Genomic DNA, 21,645 nt, shown 5'->3' with positions numbered 1-21,645 from the left:
ATTTGCTGAATAGAGACAACCCCTTTAACAATTTTTATATATAGCGCTATGGAAAATGGACATGATTGAAAACCTTAACCCCAGCCTTATTTCACCTTAAGGACCAGGCCATTTTTTGCAAATCTGACCACTGTCACTTTAAGTGCTGATAACTTTAAAACACTTTGACCTATCCAGGCCGTTCTGAGATTGTTTTTTCGTCACATATTGTACTTCATGACACTGGTAAAATGAAGTAAAAAAAATACAAAATTGCACAAAATAATACCTAATTTACCAAAAAATTTAAAAAATTTGCAAATTTCAAAGTTTAAGTTTCTCTACTTCTGTAATACATAGTAATACCCCCAAAAATTGTGATGACTTTACATTCCCCATATGTCTACTTCATGGTTGTAGCATTTTGGGAATGATATTTTATTTTTTGGGGATGTTACAAGGCTTAGAAGTTTAGAAGCAAATTCTGAAAATTTTCGGAAATCTTCAAAATCCCACTTTTTATGGACCAGTTCAGGTTTGAAGTCATATTGTGAGGCTTAGATAATAGAAACCACCCAAAAATGACCCCATCTAAGAAACTACACCCCTCAAGGTATTCAAAACTGATTTTGGATACGTCGTTAACCCTTTAGGTGTTGCGCAAGAGTTATTGGCAAATGGGGATGAAATTTGAGAATTTTATTTTTTAGTCTAATTTTCCATTTTAACCCATTTTTTCCACTAACAAAGCAAGGGTTAACAGCCAAACAAGACTGTATCTTTATTGCCCTGACTCTGCCGTTTACAGAAACACCCAATATGTGGCCGTAAACTACTGTACGGCCAAACAGCGGGGCGTAGAGTGAAAGGTGTGCCGTTTGGTTTTTGGAAGGCTGATTTTTATGGACTGGTTTATTTACACCATGTCCCATTTGAAGCCCCCTGATGCACCCCATGAGCAGAAACTCCCTAAAAGCTACCCCATCTAAGAAAGTACACCCCTCAAGGTATTCAAAACTGATTTTACATACGTCGTTAACCCTTTAGGTGTTGCACAAGAGTTATTGGCAAATGGGGATGAAATTTGAAAATTTCATTTTTTTGCCTTATTTTCCATTTTAACCCATTTTTTCCACTAACAAAGCAAGGGTTAACAGCCAAACAAGACTGTATCTTTATTGCCCTGACTCTGCCGTTTACAGAAACACCCAATATGTGGCCGTAAACTACTGTACGGCCACACAACGGGGCGTAGAGTGAAAGGTGCGCCGTTTGGTTTTTGGAGGGCTGATTTTTATGGACCGGTTTATTTACACCATGTCCTGTTTCAACCCCCCTGATGCACCCCATGAGTAGAAACTCCCTAAAAGTGACCCCATTTTCGAAACTACGGGATAAGGTGTCATTTTTTGGGGGACTATTTTTAGGGTACATATGATTTTTGGTTGCTCTATATTACATTTTTGTGAGGCAAGGTTACCAAAAATTGAAATTCTGAAATTTCATCTCTATTTGCCATTAACTGTTGAGGAACACCTAAAGGGTTAATAAAGTTTGTATAATCAGTTTTGAATACCTTGAGGGGTGTAGTTTCTTAGATGGGGTCACTTTTAGGGAGTTTTTACTCTAGGGGGGCATCAGGGGGGCTTCAAAAGAGACATGGTGTCAATAAAAAAGGCCATCAAAATCGGCCTTCCAGAAACCATGTCGGTCCTTTCCTTTTGCGGCCTCCCTTTTACTGATACAGCAGTTTACGACCACAAATATGGCATTTCTGTAAACTGCAGTATCAGGGTAATAAATATTAACTTTTGTTTGGTTGTTAACCCTTGTTTTGTTACCGGAAAAAAAGGATTGAAATGAAAAAGTGCCAAAAATTGCATTTTTGGCACAGTTTTCTTTTTTTTTTAACAGTGTTAATCTGGGGGGTTAGGTCATGGGATATTTTTATAGAGGAGATTCTTACGGACGCGGCAATACCTAATAAGTCTATATACCTAAATACATTTTTTGTATTTTTGTATCTCTAAAGACTAGGTGTCATTTATTTATTTATTTTTTATCCGATTATCTTATGTGGGGGCTCATTTTTTGCGGGACGAGCGGACGTTTTTTTGGGCACTATTTTGGGGGCTATATGACTTTTTGATCGCTTGCTATTAAACTTTTTGTTGAATTATTTTTTTGCATCTTTTTTTTTCCTTGACCGTGTTAATCTGGGGGGTTGGATCATGGGGTATTTTTATAGAGGAGATTTTTACCGACGCGGCAATACCTAATATGTCTACTTTTAATTAATTATTTTAGTTTATTTGGGTGTCTCAAGTCTGAGAACCTGTTTTTTTTTATCCGATGTCAGTCCTAAATTGGGATATAAATTTAGTACTCCATGGAAGTGTGATACTCCCTGAAGCAACCAATAATGCAGAGGCCCGGATGATCGGGGCACGTGTCACATTGAGTTGTGGTGTCCTTCCGTATCCCCCTCCTGTGACACACTCTGCACCTTTTTGGGGTTCGTCCCTTCTTTCCAGTATGGGGGACCACACCTGGAAAGTGTTGGCCAGGGACGATCCAGGCGCCTACAGTTCACGAGGTACTCCGGCCTGCTCTTTCCCGGTCCGAAAAGATCAGGGCCTTGAGGACTGCCTCATAGAACTGGAGGAATGTCCCTGTGCTGCCAGCGCTTCGGGATAGTACAAAAGAGTTGTACATGGCAACCTGCACCAAGTAGATCGCAACTTTTTTGTACCATGCCCGGGTTTTGCGCATGGCGTTATATGGCTTAAGGACTTGATCAGAGAGATCAACTCCTCCCATATACCGATTGTAGGCGACGATACAATCGGGCTTGAGGACCGTTGCCGCGGTACCTCGCACAGGGACAGGGGTGATGCCGTTACCATGACTTGTGGACAGCATAAGGACATCCCTCTTGTCCTTATACCTGACCAGCAACAGGTTTCCAGTGGTAAGGGCACGGGTCTCACCCCTGGGGATAGGTACCTGGAGGGGGAGGGCAGGGAGGCCGCGTTGATTTTTCTGCACGGTCCCACAAGCGAACGTGGATCTGGCGGCAAGGGACTGGAACAAGGGGATACTGGTATAAAAGTTATCCACGTACAGGTGGTAACCCTTATCCAGCAGTGGGTACATAAGGTCCCACACAAGTTTCCCGGTAACACCCAGAGTGGGGGGACATTCTGGGGGTTGAATCCGGGAATCTCGCCCCTCGTATATACGAAATTTGTAAGTGTACCCTGAGGTACTCTCCCAAATTTTGTATAGCTTCACGCCATACCTCGTCCGCTTGGAGGGCACATACTGGCGGAAAATGAGTCTCCCCTTGAACGCAATGAGAGACTCATCAACTGCGACCTCTCTTCCAGGTACATAGGCCTCCATGAATTTGGCCCCAAAGTAATCGATGACCGGCCGTATCTTATACAGACGGTCATGGGCAGGATCACCTCGGGGGGGGGGGGGGGACATGCTGCATTATCAGAATAATGCAGACATTTCCAGATGGCCTCAAACCGGGAGCGTATCATGGCCGTACTGTAAAGTGGGGTCTGGTAGAGGACGTCCCCACCCCAGTACAGCCTGACACTGGGTTTCTTGACCAGGCCCATATGCAGCACGAGGCCCCAAAATGTCCTCATTTCGGCTGCACTGACCGGCGTCCAGCCACCAGGCCTGGCCAAAAAGGAGCCCGGGTGTTGAGCGACGAACTGTTGGGCGTACAGATTCGTCTGCTCCACCATCAGATTTACCAGTGGGTCACTGAAAAAATGACGAAAAAAGTCATATTTAGTGTAGCCCACTGTGGAAATCTGGATTCCTGATTGGCCTACAAAATCAGGAATCACGGGCTCGTATCGCTCTGGGCTACACCAGACAAGTTCACCGGCAGGGTGCTCCGGTGGATTTAACTGGTGGGCCGGGAAACCAGTACGAGCCCCAGAGCTGCTCGTACTAGGCTGGGCCACAGGGTCCCTAACATGGCGGTCCCCTTGCTCCGCCTGGCGGCGTCTCCGCCGCCTTGGGGGCTCATTATCATTGCTAGATGATGAGAAAGATGCGGATGACAACAGGAATGTGGGGTCATCCTCATCCTCACTGGGACTCTCGGAGTCGGAGGCAAGCGGGCCATAGGGGAGTGTGTGTCTGAGTGTGTATGTGCGTGTGTGGAAATCTTTATTTTGTGTGCGTGTGTGTGGGGGCATGGGTGTTCACGAACTCACCCTAAAACAAAAAACAAACAAAAAAAAACAGACTAAAAAAAAGGCCAAAAAATGTGAAAAAAAAATTCAAAACCGCTGATCAACCGTCCGAAGTTGATCAGCGGTGGGGTGTGCGATGCGCTAACAGTGGCCAGACGCTAAGATTGCGGGCCGGCCACAGTCAGCATACACAAAAAAATTAAAATCCTGCAAGTGGCAGCACCCCTGGGGGGGTCTAGGGTCACACAGCTGTGCTGTGGACCCCAGACACCCTAACTAGGGTGATGCAATGAAAAGTTAAAAAAACTAACTTTCCCTTTTTTTCCCCTGCCTAACCCAAACTTTCCCTAGCTGTCCCTATGTACCTGATGGTGGGTGCTGGGGCACAGATCGGGTCCTGGGGGCACAGATCGGGGTGCTGGCAGCTGTGGCAGATACCTGCAGGCAGCTCCTCTCTCCTCCGGCTCCGGAACACAAAAGGAGGAGGAGAGGAGCGCCTGCCTCTTTTGAATCTGCCGCCGGACCGCCCACTGACCAATCAGAAAGCGATCCTGAGTGGTGATGTCACCATCACCACTCAGGATCGCTGGATGGTGATTGGTGGAGTGAAATCACACCACCATCACCATCCTGTTCCGGGTTATCGGGTCTTCAGAGACCCGAATAACCCGGAAACGCAGAAAACCGCAGGTCTGAATTGACCTGCGGTTTTCTGCGATCGCAGTTTTTTGAGCAGGCACCGGGTTCCAGGAGGTGATCGGAACCATTCATGACGTACCGGTACGTCATGTGTCCTTATATACCAGGACATCATGACGTACCGGTACGTCATGTGTCCTTAAGAGGTTAAAGGGGTTGTTCATGCCGGGGGTCTTTCAGGCAGACCCACCATCGTGGCTGGACCTTATCTTATCCCCATCACTGTGTTTTATCTCCTTCACTACCCTGCCGCCTCTGCAGATCTCTAGGCTCCTCATGTTGACCTGCCCTACATAAATATTGTGTAATTTGGGGTCTTGGTATGCTGCGATGCAAAAACATAAAAAAAAAGAAAAAAGGGTATTATTGTGTTTTATTTAAGAAAACTTAAAAAAAAAAATATTATATTTTACTGTAATCATACTAACCCAGAGAATACAGTTATCATGTTATTTATGCCAAAAAATTAACGCTTCAAAATCTATAACATAATAACTCACTGGCAGTATTGCTGGTTTTTCCCATCCCCCCCAAAAGTCAATGAAAGTTAGTTATGTCTACCACAAAATGCCAATAAAGACAACTTGTCCCACAAAAAAACAACAAGCCCTTATATGGCTATATTGATGGAAAAACAAAAAAGTTATAACTCTTGGAATACGACTGAAAGGATTTGGACCTTTCTGGACCTCTACGACCCCCTTGGTTTGAGACACTGACGTCAGGAGAGATGTTTCTCAGTTGGCAATAATAGACACACACATCACTGAGAAACACTCTAATTTTATTATGCTATTGCTTGGCCTCATATAGGCAACGGAAAAGTTTGTACAACAACAGCATTAAACCAATCATAAATGATAAACATTGACGCCCATACAGATACCACTGGAACATCCCCTTTATGGGTATGTAATACGTCACATATAACAATGTACGCAGTTGTGCCGAATGACCCTGAGTGAATTAGAACATTTGTTCTAATTCTGGGAGATTCCCAGAATCTGTCCTGAGACAGATAAGTGAACCTAACTCACAGCGGGGGGATGTGAAGTGCATAGGTGAGATATTATAACAATTCTGTACATCATAGGGAAGACAACATGGAGTCACATTTGCCTTCAATCCCCTCTTTAGAACCAAATTTCTTAGATAATATGGTTCTTACCCTTGCCCTTTTCCCTGTATACCACCAGATATTTTCTATATCCTTCATGTGAGTTGTCTTCAGGATTAGGCAGCATAGTTTCATAAAATTACATATTTGATATTCCTTTCATTATCAGTTTCCGTACACATGGTATGATACATGTTGCTACTACTGCTATTACTATAATAATTATCAGGATAATGATTCCCAACTGTACAAGTGCCTGTTTCCAGGTAGTGAACCAGCCAAAATACTGATCCCATGGGTTATTGATACCTGAGTTTTTTTTTAGCTCGATTGATAAATCCTCGAGTTTCTTTATTGCCAGTGTGACCTTACCATTAGGGCCGGTGTTGTTGGGTATGAACGTGCAGCAGGATGAGGGGTCCGTCAATACCATACAGACACCGCCTCTTTCTGCAAGTATCATATCGAGTACCATGCGGATTTGAAATGTCATAATGGAATCTGCCTGTAACTGTTCTGCTACACCCTGTAATGCATCCCTGGCGTAGTTTACAAACCTTTGTGGATTATAGTAAATATAGTTGATCCAGTCTACATTTTTGTTGATTGTTATGTGGGGAATTATGGATTCAAATCCTGCTGCCACCTGACCTCTGGCCTTGAATTCATCAGGGACCCCTCTTGGGACCCCGATTGCATCAATATATACGTGTGGGTCGAAGCTACCTTTTGGGAGGGCACGACGGTTGCGTATATGTATGTTGGTGTCTTTTTGATTTTCAGTGAAGATGTGTATGTTCATGATGGCTTTAGCAAGGGCGCATTCTCCTTTCCAGGAACCCTCTAGTCTAGATCTTATCTTTCCATCCCCACAGATCCAATATACATCTCCAATCGAGTATACTTGATTCTGTGTGAGGGAGGTATCTGTTTCACTGTAAGTTGCACAGTATACTTCAGTGAAATTACCCAGGGATCTTCCTTGATCTCCCCCTCTGTGGCAGGTATAGTTACCAGGATAGATATGTATACCTGCACCAGGGTGGAGAGCTTTTATGAGGAGTGGGTATTTTTGCTTCCATTCTTCACATGCAGACTGGTTACTAGATAAATTTGAGAATAATTGCAAAAAACATTCCTCAACACTAGAGGGCAATATTAAGGGCACAGTACCTAGGTGAGGCTTAGCTGTCCCACATATATAACAATTACTTTTATTTACTGAAGCAGCGCTGTACTTCATCCATTCTAACCATAGGTTGGCATCAGAGAACCCAGTTTCTGCTGCAAGAGCCTCTTCATATGTTGGGTCAGATATTGTTCTCATATTGTTAAAAGTTAAGATACGAGGTTTGAGGGGGTTTGTTTGTTTCTGAGGGTATGTCCATTCTTATAGTGGTTGCAGTATCTCGTGGAAGGACTGCACTTCATTATGCTGCATAAACAGAAGGAATAAGTTGCAACGTGAGCACTGGAGGAAATGTACCAGAAGGTAGTGGTTCCACCTTTCTGCGTTATATCAACTTCATCTTTGTTATCCTCCGGCAGAGTCATTAGGATCGTCAGTAATCCCACAGTCCAAGTGGACCATCTGTGCCATCTTCCAGAATTGAGGGAGTGCATCCTGGTGGAGGTCAGAGCTGTCTGCTCCCGTTAGTACCTCACTTTGTCCTTTTTCAAGGTCAGAGCTGTCTGCTCCCGTTACTACCTTACTTTGTCCTTCTTCGAGGTCAGAGCTGTCTGCTCCCGTTAGTACCTCCTTTTGGGGTGCCTCCTTTACCAGTTTCACTCTGGTGGCGTGGATCCAAGTAGGTGCTTCTTCCGTGAGTACTGCTGTGCGGGTTGCGGCTACCACTGTAGTCGGTGGTCCGTAGGGGAAGTCTCCTGAAAATTTTCCTTTCTTTAATTTCTTTATAATCACGATATCTCCCACTTGGAATGGGTGAGTTGGTTCCTGTGGAAGACAAGGAGATTTACAAGCAACTTTTTCCTCAATTTCACTTAGGGTTTTAAACAATCTGGTTACAATGGTGTTTGGTTTGTTCCTCAAACATGTAATACACCTTCCCACATAATCTGACAATAACAGTTTAATGCCTGTAATATAGAAATTCTGCGCTAGCAGCATGTGTGTTGTTTGAATGCTGTTGTGTCCTACTCCATGAAAATGTGCAATGAACAGAGCGGAGCTGTGCTGTGGTATGCATGTTTCCCCCTCTTTGCAGAATAATCCTGTCCTAGGATTCTTCTGCAAGATTGAATAACACCAATTGGCCATTTCATCGTCAGTAGCTGAGGACTGGAAATCCACAAGCATCTGAGTTAACTCAAGTGAAGGAGGTACTAATTTCACCATCTGCAATGTGGCCGGGGCCATCAGTGCAGCCTTCTTGGCCTCTGCATCTGCCAGGGCATTGCCTCGGGACACATGATCTTTACCACCAGTATGCGCCCTGCAGTGGACAATTGCAATCTGTCAGGGAGATCTTATGGCTTCTAAAAGTTGTATGACAAGTTGTGAATGTGAGATGTGCTTACCATCAGCTGCAATGAATCATCTCCTTTGCCAAATGACCCCGTGGTCCCAGACCACTTCATGTGCGTACCTGCTGTCAGTGTAAATGGTGACTAGCTTGCCTTCATGTAGTATGCATGCTCTTGTGAGTGCAATTCTGCTGCTTGTGAAGATTGGTATGTGATGGGTCTGGCTCCTAGGACAATATCTGTGTCATGTTGTATGGCGTGTATACAATCATGTGCCTCTGTCAAGTGATCCTCAGGTCCTTTAAGTCCTAATAGGGTATTCAAGATAGGTGCTGGACCTAAGGTGTGTGTTGCATATTTGGAGGGAGGGATTGCTGAGGAGTAGAATCTCCCATCCAGATAGTCTTTGTGCAGACATGTGCTGTGTGTGCATGCCTTTAAGAAGGCCTAGTACATCATGTGTGGTGTACAGGATAGTCTCATGTCCTATTGTGAGTGGCGTTGCAAGCTCAGCAATCATAGCACAGGCTGCAAGAGATCTCAGACAGGCCGGCATTCCTTGGACGGATGCCAGAACCACCTTTGAGAAAAAAGCACAAGGACGTAACTTGCCTCCGTGATACTATGTCAGCACACCCGCCATGGTTTTACAATTTTGTTGAGCATATACGTGGAACGTGAGTTTGTAGTCAGGGAGGCCCAAACCTGGACTTGTCATTAAAGAACATTTCAAATAATCAAATACATTTAACATTTCCTCAGGAGCAATCAGGAATCCATTGTCTGCAGTAGTTTATCATACCAAGGAAAGATAACATTTCTTTCTTGGTGTGCGGGGTGACCAGGCCCGCTACCAGACTGGACTCTTTCTGTGCTGATTCTCCTTTCTCCCTTTGTGAGAACAAAGCCCAAGTATTCAACTTGCTTTTTACATCATTGCATTTTCTTGCGTGACACCTTGTGTCCACATTCAGACAACCATTTCAACAAAGATAAACCATCTGTTACATTGGCCTCCTCTGACATACTGCACAAATAACAAATAATCCACATATTGCAAGAGCACAGAACCCTGGGGGGGGGGGGTGCCAGTGTTTTAAACTGACTTGGAGGACAATGCTGTACACTACAGGTGAATCAGCATATCCCTGGTGCATCCTGCACAAGGTGAGTTTACGTCCCTCAAAGGAAAAAACAAAATTAGTCTGGTCTCCTTCTCAACCGGAATAGAGAAGAAAGCATTTTTCAAGTCTATCACGCTGAAACAGACAGCATCTGCAGTAAATGGCTGAGAGCAACTGATAAATATGTCGGCTGTCTCTGTTACTCACGGTTTTGCTCCTAAACTTTTGTAACTATGTGTGGGGGTCTGAATCTTCCTGATCTCAAAGCATCCCACTACCTCCTTCTCATATAACTGTTACTCAAAGTCTTGTATTTTGTCTGAGGTCCATGAGAAAACGCGCTGCTTTACAATCAACATGAGATTAGGAGGGAGACTGTCACTATTTGCAGCCTTGCAGTCCCTGGTTGGGAGGGGGAAACTCGCGCTTAGATTTTCCTCCACCCACAGTAAGAAAAATGCATCAAATGACAGAATGATAATATTACAGTGAGATATGTTCTTACACTTACCACCAGAACAATAGCTCTCACACAAACAGATAAATCTTAACACTCTATGTATCTTATACTCTAAATATAGGTATGCGTCAAACCAAGGTTGGTCAGTCTCCCGGAGACTGTTCTCTTACATGTACTTCTGGTACAAAAAAAAATCTCTGTCGACAGATAAAGTAAATAGATTCTCCCGGAGAATCTATAGTGTGTCCCTGACACACAACTTACGGAATGGATCATGTGATCCTATGATGTGTCCCTGACACAAAACAAATCTCCCGGAGATTTTTTTTCCGTGCGTGGCACTCCAAGTGCCGGCCTTATTCATGAAAGTACTCCAAGTACTCATTATAAACTCCCGGAGTTTATTTTTAAGGCTTAACAATGTATCCCGGATACATAATAAAAACTCACGGGTAGAGATGTGGCCAGTGCCCTCGGACCGGGCAGTGGACAAAAGGGATGTCTCTCTTATCGGACACGAGGATGGCCTTCTCTAACCCGGACGTAGCCCCCAAACTGAAAGGATTTGGACCTTTCTGGACCTCTACGACCCCCTTGGTTTGAGACACTGACGTCAGGAGAGATGTTTCTCAGTTGGCAATAATAGACACACACATCACTGAGAAACACTCTAATTTTATTATGCTATTGCTTGGCCTCATATAGGCAACGGAAAAGTTTGTACAACAACAGCATTAAACCAATCATAAATGATAAACATTGACGCCCATACAGATACCACTGGAACATCCCCTTTATGGGTATGTAATACGTCACATATAACAATGTACGCAGTTGTGCCGAATGACCCTGAGTGAATTAGAACATTTGTTCTAATTCTGGGAGATTCCCAGAATCTGTCCTGAGACAGATAAGTGAACCTAACTCACAGCGGGGGGATGTGAAGTGCATAGGTGAGATATTATAACAATTCTGTACATCATAGGGAAGACAACATGGAGTCACATTTGCCTTCAACGACCCTGAACATTTTTTAAATATTGCTTGGTCACTAAGGCTCGAAAAAGGCTGCTCACTAAGAGGTTAAGTCAGTTCAATGCAGGAACATGTGCAGTTAGTGTCCTCTAGTGGTGTTTTTAGTAAGCATGTTACCTTTAAAATCAATGGTCTACTTGGAGGACCTGGAGGTTTCTAATAGAAAATAGCGTAAAGATATGTAAAGAAATTAATCAGCAACAAATTTAGCAAAGTTTGCTATGCATTTTTTATCCCCAAAAGGAAGCATGCTCTAGGTATGAACTGATTAAAAATATATTGCTAGAATTAGCTGCAATAAACTGTTTTAAGGCTGGTGTCACAAGGCATTTTGAGGCATTTTGGGGCAAGTCAAAAAAACAGGCAAGAACATGCTGTTATTTGAAAAACAAAATGCTATTCGCCCAAAAAATGCTTTTTGATCTGTGTTTAATATTTTCCATAGACTTCCATACAGGATCTTTTGCTAAAAATTCTCAAAAAACACACAAGTCCTCAATAAGACCAGAAAAAAAACCTACATGTGACATCAGACTAATAAAACACAAATGGGGCAGATTTATTTTTCCTCTTCGTCCCACGGCAGCACAGTATGGGATATTTTGTCTCTTAGTCTCCACCCTAGACCTAACCCACCTAGAATAATAACATAACACATTAGCATAATTAATTATTCTCCCATAAATAACCACACCTTCTAAATCACATTTATCAAGACTGGCATTCCATTACACTACTCAGGAAATGAAGTCTATGCTAGCAAGAGGCTGAAATATACTTCAGTTCTAACTTACCCCAGTTTCTGGAGGACGTTATGATAAATCTAGCTAAGCCCCACCGCCTTTTCTCATCACTTTAGAAAATAGGAAGGAGGAGTTGTAATTACAGTTGCAATGGCGAGCAGGTACAGGTAAACAGTGAAGAGAAGGTAGCCCACGTATGAGCACTGCTTTCTCTTCAAACAGTGGATTGGCAGGTGTGTCGGCCGGCGTGCCCCCGACGATCGATATAAGAAATTGGACAAACCCATTTAAAAATGTAATACCTTCAAAGTACATGTTTCTACAATAAATTGTATGATGGATGGCCAGTTTGCTAACCAGCCCCTTATTGCCAGATTATTTAACTCATTCATGACACAGCGATTTTGCAATTAGTTTTTTTACTCCCTGCTTTCCCGGAGCCATAACTTTTTTTTTTTTATGTTCACATAGCGGTATGAGGGCTTGTTTTTTGGGGGAACAAGTTGCACTTTCTAATGGCACCATTTAATATTGCATACAATGTAGTGGGAAGCTGGCCAATTCCATCCTGGGGTCTTTCTTTAATATTGAAGCATTTAACTCTACTTTCATTTGAATGATTACATAAAGTTGAGGCTCTCTTTCAAAGTTCACTGTTACTTTAGCTAAGATTAAAAAAATATATATTTGTACTGTGTTAGCCAGTAAATATAAGATGAAATAAGATTGAGATTCCTCAGTGGTTGATACCTTTTAATGGATAATTGAAAAGATGATGACAAAATTGCAAGCTTTTGAGGCTCCTTGGGCTGATCTTGAGCATCTTTTCAGTTAGCCATTAAAAGGTATCAACCACTTCAGCGAGAGAATTGGGGAAGTGCAAGCTTTATCGTCTAGACATCCTTACCTCAGATTCCTTCCGGATGCAGTAGCTGAGAACTTTACCTTCTATTCTTCCTAAAGTAGCCTCTTCAGTAAACATCAATAAATAATCTTTCTGCCAGCCTTTTTCTCGAATCCACAATCTGCTTGCTCTAACTGGACTTTCTGTACTAAGTGGGCTTCTGAATAAGTGGAGTTTAAAGAACCAGAGTTTAAGTAAGGAAGAAAGAAACTAAGGTTTGATAGATTTTCCTTGTGTGTTGTTGGCTAGATTCTAGCTAGTCCTCCAACTACAGCAGGCAAGGTCTAATTCTAACTCATATTTACTGATTTCCTTCTTTACTGTTTATCCCCATCTAAACATGTGCGTCCTGTGTAATGTATGCGTGCGTGTCCTGTGCAATGTATGCGTGCCTTTAAGAGCCATTCGAGGGTGAATACATTTGCACTAGATGCAATCATGTTGCATATTTGGAAGCCCAGATCTTGGATCTAAATAAGCAGCTTGAAAGACTTAGGGGCATTGCAAAACCGTAGAGAGGTTTAGACCTCACTGTGCAGGCACTGACTGGGGTCAGTGAAATGGAGGTGAGAGAAGGAAGACAAGATCAAGACAGGTCAGCAGTTGGGTTAATGTAGGAAGAAGGGGTAGAGGGAAAAGTACCAGGGAGGCTAGTCCTGAGCTGGAGCGCCCTAGTAAATATACCTGTTTGGCTGACATTAGGAATGAAAGCCCAGGGCCAGCAACACTGCAGCAGGGTGTTTCTCCTAGCAACCAGGAGGATGCCCCCTGCAGGAAGGATGGGAAAAGGAGTGCAGCAAAGGTTACACAGATACTGGTGGTAGGGGACTCTATTATTAGGAGGACAGACAGTGTCATCTGTCACCGAGACAGTGAATGCCGAACAGTGTGTTGTCTTCCGGGTGCTCAGGTTCGGCATATTGCGGATCCGATTGACAGATTGCTGGGTGGGGCTGGGGAAGACCCGGTGGTCATGGTACACATTGGCACCAATGACAAAGTCAGGGGGAAACGGAAGGTCCTTAAAAATGATTTTTGGGGAACTAGGACAGAAGCTCAAGTCCAGGACCTCCAAGGTAGTGTTTTCAGAAATACTAACAGTGCCATGAGCGTCACCAGAGAGACAACGAGAGCTTAGGGAGTTAAATAAGTGGCTCAGAAACTGGTGCAGGAAGGAAGGGTTTGGGTTCAGGGAGAACTGGGCCGACTTCTCTGTCGGTTATAGGCTCTACAGTAGGGATGGGCTGCACCTTAATGGGGAGGGTGCAACTGCCCTGGGGAACAACATTGTTAGATTGCTGCAGGAGCTTTTAAACTAGGATCTGGGGGGAGGGTAGGGGGACATACTAATAAAGGGGTAGATAGTGTAGATAGAGAGCAAGATATAGGAGGGAACAGTGGGGATTTAATGGGGTCTGGTGTTAGTGTGGAAAGTAGGGAGAAGACTGGGCAGAACTATATACCGATGGAAATTAGAACTGCTGGTAACAAGAACCTGTTACATACAAACATCAACCAAGGTAACCCAAAAATCCCAGATATTCACTTTAAAGATAATAGTAATTTAAAATGTATTTTCACAAATGCCAGAAGTCTAGCTAGAAAAATTGGGGAGCTGGAGGCTATGGTTCTAGAAGAACACATAGATGTAGTTGGTGTGGCTGAGACATGGTTGGATTCTTCACATGACTGGGCTGTAAATATTGAGGGCTTTACACTATTTAGGAAAGACAGGGTCAATAGAAAAGGTGGTGGTGTGTGCCTGTATGTGAGGAGTGATCTGAAGACAAGTGTGAAAGAGGCAATTGTAGGTGAGGATGGTGAGAATGTGGAAACCTTATGTGTGGAAGTTCAAAGGGATGTAAACACTGAAAAAATAATACTTGGACCCCCTAACATCACAGAGGAGATAGAAACGCAACTGTATAACCAAATAGAGTGGGCTGCACAAGCTGGTACAGTGGTCATAATGGGAGATTTTAACTTCCCTGACATTGACTGGGGTCATGATTCTGCCTCAACCCCAACGCAAAGGGGAGAAAATTCCTCAACTTGCTGCAGGACTACTTTATGGGCCAGTTTGTAGAAGCTCCCACTAGGGGCGATGTTGGATCTGGTAATTTCTAATGATGCAGAGCTTGTTGTAAATGTTTCTGTTCAAGAAACACTATATAATAGTGACCACAATATAACTATATTCCCCTAAACTATAAGAAGCAAACTCTGTCAGGCAGAGCAAAGACACAGAATTTTAAAAAGGCTAATTTCCCTGGGTTGAGGGCAGCATTTCAGGGCATAGACTGGGAGCAGCTACTGTCACATAATAATGAGAATAAATGGGAGAGCTTTAAATCCACATTGAGTAATTGCACAAGAAAAGTATTCCTTTAAGTATCAAGTATAAACGGCTACAATTAACCCCCACCACCACCACCATGGCTTACAGCTATTGTAAAAAGGGCAATGATATACAAAATTCATTTTAAAAATACAAACCTGAGGGGGTCAGCTGTAGTGTTTGAAGATTACAAAGGGCTTAATAAAATCTGTAAAAAGGAGATAAAATTAGCAAAAATACAAACAGCAGGTGGCAAAAGAGAACAAAACAAATCCCCCAAAATTCTTTAAATATATAAATGCTAAAAAAAACAAGGTCCAAGCAGGTAGGTCCCCTAAATAATGGTAAAAGGGGTAGTCACTGAAGATAAGGAAAATGCAGAGTTACTAAATGTTTTTTTAGCTCTGCATATACAAAAGAAGAGAAAGGATCTGATATCTGTGGTGCTGGGGCTGTTAGTACATTCAGTAATATGCTCAGTTGGCTAACTGTAGATATCTCCAAGTTAAATAAGGTAAATGTAAACAAGGCTCCGGGTCCAGATGGATTACACACAAGAGTGCTTAAAGAGCTCAGCGATTAGCACAAGGCAAATGTGGTGCCCATATTCAAAAAAGGATCTAGGTCCTTTACAGGTAATTATAGACCTATAGGATTGGAAAGTATAGTTTATAATTGGATTGAAAACTGGCTGAAGGACCGTGTCCAGGGAGTTGTGGTCAATGAGTCCTATTCAGAATGGTCCCGGGTTATAAGTGGTGTACCCCAAGGTTCAGTGCTGGGTCCTCTATTATTTAATTTATTTATTAATGATATCGAGGACAGGATCAATAGTACCATTTCTATTTTTGCAGATGACACTAAGCTGTGTAGTACTGCACAGTCTATGGAAGATGTCCATAAACTACAAGCTGACTTGAACACTCTGAGTGATTGGACATCAACTTGGCAAATGAGGTTCAATGTGGATAAATGTAAAGTTATGCATCCTAGTTTTAATAATCTCCATGCATCATATGTCCTAGGAGATGTAACACTGGGAGAGTCACTTATAGAGAAGGATTTGGGTGTCCTTGTAGATGGTAGATTAAATAACAGCGTACAATGTCAATCAGCTGATTCTAAGGCTACCAGGATATTGTCATGCATTAAATGAGGCATGGACTCTCGGGGCAGGGATGCAATATTACCACTTTACAAAGCGTTGGTGTGGCCTCATCTGGAATATGCAGTTCAGTTCTGGGCACCAGTCCATAGAAAGGATGCTCTGCAGCTGGAAAAATACAAAGGAGAGCGACTAAACTGAAAAGGGGCATGGAGGGTCTTAGTTATGCAGAAAGATTAAAATAATTGAATGTATTTAGTCTTGAGAGGGGACATCTGAGGGGGGACATGAATAACCTATACAAATATATAAATGGGCTATACAAAAAATACGGTGAAAAACTGTTCCGTGTAAAATGCCCTCAAAAGACAAGGGGGCACTGCCTCCGACTGGAGAAGAAAAAGTTTAGTCTTCAGAAGCATCAAAGCTTCTTTACTGTAAGAACTGTGAATCTATGGAATAGAATTCCTCAGGACATCCACAGCAGGAACAGTGGACAGTTTTAAAAAGGATTTAGATTAATTTTTAAAAGTTAACAACATTGATGCTTATGAAAAAGTGTAGAAAAAAATCTGAGTCTCACTTCCTTCTGGGATTCGCGTCCCCACCTATCCCTTGGTTGAACTTGACTTATGTCTTTTTTTCAACTATGTAACTATGTGGAAGAAAAACAAACGAACCAGCACCTCCATAATAAGTAAATTTGAGAATGCAGATGCACGCTACCATGGCTGAAACACAATGGGATTAGTAGAACTACAGGTAACAGCACACTGCTGGTCAATTGCACAAAGATATACATAAATATTGAATAAAAATAGCGGCTTGGTGGTCATACTTATTGCAAAAGCAGCTAGAAGCTCTTTGCGCATATAATTGATCAAACATATGTCGAGCCCATCTACTAGACGACAAGGTGGCTTCTAATCAGATGGGGCCTACTCTAACATGCCTCTCCTGGGCTTACAGCCTACAATCTGGGCAAAGTAGCACCCAGTTATATTCTATACATGCCTCTCCCAGGCTGTCAGCCTGCAATATGGGCAAGGTAGGATACAGCTGTACAATCTATCTAATTAAAATCACATGGTAAATGGGCAGGAGGTGCATGGTTCAAACTCACCACCTGGAAGCGCCCCCCCCAATGGCAGTGACAATAGGGAAGAAAAACAAACGAACCAGCACCTCCATAATAAGTAAATTTGAGAATGCAGGTGCACGCTACCATGGCTGAAACACAATGGTATTAGTAGAACTACAGGTAACAGCACACTGCTAGTCAATTGCACAAAGATATACATAAATATTGAAAAAAAATAGCGGCTTGGTGGCCATACTTACTGCAAAAGCAGCTAGAAGCTCTAGTGGTGAATTTGAACCATGCACCCCCTGCCCATTTACCATGTGCTTTTAATTAGATAGATTGTACAGCTGTATCCTACCTTGCCCATATTGCAGGCTGACAGCCTGGGAGGGGCATGTATAGGATATAGCTGGGTGCTACTTTGCCCAGATTGTAGGCTGCAAGCCCAGGAGAGGCATGTTAGAGTAGGCCCCATCTGATTAGAAGCCACCTTGTCATCTGGTAGAATGGCTCGACATATGTTTGATCAATTATATGCGCAAAGAGCTTCTAGCTGCTTTTGCAGTAAGTATGACCACCAAGCCACTATTTTTATTCAATATTTACGTACAGTACAGACCAAAAGTTTGGACACACCTTCTCATTCAAAGAGTTTTCTTTATTTTCATGACTATAAAAATTTTAGATTCACACTGAAGGCATCAAAACTATAAATTAACACATGTGGAATTATATACATAACAAAAAAGTGTGAAACAACTGAAAATATGTCATATTCTAGGTTCTTCAAAGTAGCCACCTTTTGCTTTGATTACTGCTTTGCACACTCTTGGCATTCTCTTGATGAGCTTCAAGAGGTAGTCACCTGAAATGGTCTTCCAACAGTCTTGAAGGAGTTTCCAGAGATGCTTAGCACTTGTTGGCCCTTTTGCCTTCACTCTGCGGTCCAGCTCACCCCAAACCATCTCAATTGGGTTCAGGTCCGGTGACTGTGGAGTCCAGGTCATCTGGCGCAGCACCCCATCACTCTCCTTCATGGTCAAATAGCCCTTACACAGCCTGGAGGTGTGTTTGGGGTCATTGTCCTGTTGAAAAATAAATGATGGTCCAACTAAACGCAAACCGGATGGAATAGCATGCCGCTGCAAGATGCTGTGGTAGCCATGCTGGTTCAGTATGCCTTCAATTTTGAATAAATCCCCAACAGTGTTACCAGCAAAGCACCCCCACACCATCACACCTCCTCCTCCATGCTTCATGGTGGGAACCAGGCATGTAGAGTCCATCCGTTCACCTTTTCTGCGTCGCACAAAGACACGGTGATTGGAACCAAAGATCTAAAATTTGGACTCATCAGACCAAAGCACAGATTTCTACTGGTCTAATGTCCATTCCTTGTGTTCTTTAGCCCAAACAAGTCTCTTCTGCTTGTTGCCTGTCCTTAGCAGTGGTTTCCTAGCAGATATTCTACCATGAAGGCCTGATTCACACAGTCTCCTCTTAACAGTTGTTCTAGAGATGTGTCTGCTGCTAGAACTCTGTGTGGCATTGACCTGGTCTCTAATCTGAGCTGCTGTTAACCTGCGATTTCTGAGTCTAGTGACTCGGATGAACTTATCCTCCGCAGCAGAGGTGACTCTTGGTCTTACTTTCCTGGGGCGGTCCGCATGTGAGCCAGTTTCTTTGTGGCGCTTGATAGTTTTTGTGACTGCACTTGGGGACACTTTCAAAGTTTTCCCAATTTTTCAGACTGACTGACCTTCATTTCTTAAAGTAATGATGGCCACTCGTTTTTCTTTACTTAGCTGCTTTTTTCTTGCCATAATACAAATTCTAACAGTCTATTCAGTAGGACTATCAGCTGTGTATCCACCTGACTTCTCCACAACGCAACTGGGCACACCTGTGAAGTGGAAACCATTTCAGATGACTACCTCTTGAAGCTCATCAAGAGTGTGCAGTAATCAAAGCAAAAGGTGGCTACTTTGAAGAACCTAGAATATGACATAATTTCAGTTGTTTCACACTTTTTTGTTATGTATATAATTCCATATGTGTTAAATCATAGTTTTGATGCCTTCAGTGTGAATCTACAATTTTCATAGTCATGAAAATAAAGAAAACTCTTTGAATGAGAAGGTGTGTCCAAACTTTTGGTCTGTACTGTATATCTTTGTGCAATTGACTAGCAGTGTGCTGTTACCTGTAGTTCTACTAATCCCATTGTGTTTCAGCCATGGTAGCGTGCACCTGCATTCTCAAATTTACTTATTATGGAGGTGCTTGTTCGTTTGTTTTTCTTCCCTGTTGTCACTGCCATTGGGGAGGTGGCGTCCCCTGGTGGTGAGTTTGAACCGTGCACCTCCTGCCCATTTACCATGTGCTTTTAATTAGATAGATTGTACAGCTGTATCCTACCTTGCCCATATTGCAGGCTGACAGCCTGGGAGAGGCATGTATAGGATATAGCTGGGTGCTACTTTGCCCAGATTGTAGGCTGTAAGCCCAGGAGAGGCATGTTAGAGTAGGCCCCATCTGATTAGAAGCCAGCTTGTCATCTGGTAGATGGGCTCGACATATGTTTGATCAATTATATGCGCAAAGAGCTTTTAGCTGCTTTTGCAGTAAGTATGGCCACCAAGCCGCTATTTTTATCCAATATTTATGTATATCTTTGTGCAATTGACCAGCAGTGTGCTGTTACCTGTAGTTCTACTAATCCCACTATGTAAGTATGTGGCACCTTTTAGTTGTAAAAAGTACACTGGAATTTTTTTTGAAAAGAACTGAAGAATTGCCAGTATGAGAACCCCTTTATGCTTTTTCTGGTGTCAGAAAAAGAATGAAAGACTCTAAAACAACGTTATAAAGATGGGTAAAAACAGTAATGTCTGAAACATACAGTGTGGAAGGAGAATCTTTTCCATCTTTTATTAGAGCTCATTCCATTCATGCAACATCTGCCTCTTGGGCTGAAACAGCGCTGATGTCACTTCAAGATATCTGTTCTGCGGCTTACTTGGTCTTCTCCTTCCACCTTCATGAAGCACTACAGGCTTGACATCAAGGCTTCTAGAGGTTCACAGTTTGGCAGATGTGTCCTTAATGCCACTTTGCAAGTATAGTTTACCCCACCATACTTGTTTTGTCTTGTTATGCTATTCATATTCTGTATTGTGCAGCTGTAGGACAAAGAGTAAACTGAAAATTTAGTTACCTGTAATTTTTGCTTTACTCGAGTCTGTAGGCAGCACACGTTCTCCTGCACAATAAGCGCTCATGCACATGACCGTTGTTGTTTTGTGGTCTGTTTTTCACGGATCCGTTGTTCCGTATCTGAGGTTTTTTTTCTCTCATTTAAGTCCTCTTCCTTTCCGTTATTCCACAAAACATATCCATATGGTTTCCGTATGCGATCCGTTTTTGTGGATCGGAAACTGAAACAGTAACTTATTAATCACCAAACACATGAACAATATGGGCTGAGCATAGCATTTCTACAGTATGGATCCACGAAATACAGATGACATACGGATGACATACAGATGTGTTCCGTGTGCGTTCTGTATTTTTTGGGGACCCATTGACTTGAATTGGGCCTCGGACCGTGATTTGCAGACAATAATAGGACATGCACTACTTTTTTGCACAACGGAAATACGGAAATGGAATGCACACAGAGTACCTTCCATTGTTTTTGCGAATCCATTGAAGTGAATGGTTCCGCATATGGTCCCCAAAAAACCCGGAACGGAAGCGGAAAGAAAATACGTTCGTGTACATGAGCCCTAAGGCTGAGTTCACATCAGCTTTCAGTCTTTCCATTTTCCTGCTCCATTATAGGAGCAGGAGAATGGAAAGGATGGATTCGGCACATAACTAACAAAAGTTGTGCATGCAGTACAGAGAACTCTCCCATCATCTATTTATCCCCAGGACTGGGACTGTGAGGTGGGGACATCCTCTATGTCTGGAGGAAAGAAGGTTTGTACACAAACATAGAAGAGGATTCTTTACGGTAAGAGCAGTGAGACTATGGAACTCTCTGCCTGAGTAGGTGGTGATGGTGAAGAGGGGCCTGGATGTATTTCTGGAGTGTAATAATATTACAAGTTATAGTAACTAGAGATGGGTTGTTGATCCACGGAGTTATTTTGATTGCCTGATTTGAGTCGGAAAGGAATTTTTTTCTCCCTAAAATTGGCCTCTACCTCACAGGGGTCTTTTTGCCTTCCCCTGGATCAACTTGCAGGATAAATGGCTGAAATGGATGGACAGATGTATTTTTTAAGCCTTTTACTATGACACGGTAGTGATGCAAAACAAATGTATTAAAAATTGGAGTTGCTG

The 21,645-nt window shown here is 42.8% G+C and overlaps 1 protein-coding gene across 3 annotated transcripts; it reads right to left on the bottom strand.

Moving 5' to 3' along the window:
- Positions 1 to 6,024: 6,024 nt before the first annotated feature.
- Positions 6,025 to 16,312, bottom strand: LOC122929688 (syncytin-A-like). 3 transcript variants are annotated; one of them, XM_044283332.1, is made up of 3 exons: positions 16,297 to 16,312; positions 15,265 to 15,314; positions 6,025 to 7,972 (listed from the first exon to the last, which is right to left on the bottom strand). In XM_044283332.1, the coding sequence occupies exon 3, from the start codon at positions 7,343 to 7,345 to the stop codon at positions 6,158 to 6,160; it is 1,188 nt and encodes a 395-aa protein (XP_044139267.1). In that variant the 5' UTR covers positions 7,346 to 7,972; positions 15,265 to 15,314; positions 16,297 to 16,312; the 3' UTR covers positions 6,025 to 6,157. The 3 variants fall into 2 exon arrangements, with proteins under 3 accessions (XP_044139267.1, XP_044139268.1, XP_044139269.1); XM_044283333.1 differs by lacking the exons at positions 15,265 to 15,314; positions 16,297 to 16,312 and adding an exon at positions 8,557 to 9,297.
- Between the last annotated feature and the right edge of the window lie 5,333 nt (positions 16,313 to 21,645).

The sequence above is a fragment of the Bufo gargarizans genome, chromosome 2 (assembly GCF_014858855.1).
Source record: "Bufo gargarizans isolate SCDJY-AF-19 chromosome 2, ASM1485885v1, whole genome shotgun sequence".
In the NCBI taxonomy this organism is placed as follows: Eukaryota; Metazoa; Chordata; class Amphibia; order Anura; family Bufonidae; genus Bufo; species Bufo gargarizans.
The sequence above is the reverse complement of the archived record's forward strand: the minus strand, read 5'-3'. Positions and strand labels throughout refer to the sequence as shown.

Bases quoted from the DNA above. Each gene is read 5' to 3' on its own strand.
- LOC122929688 (XM_044283332.1), bottom strand. From the start codon at position 7,345: ATGAGAACAATATCTGACCCAACATATGAAGAGGCTCTTGCAGCAGAA.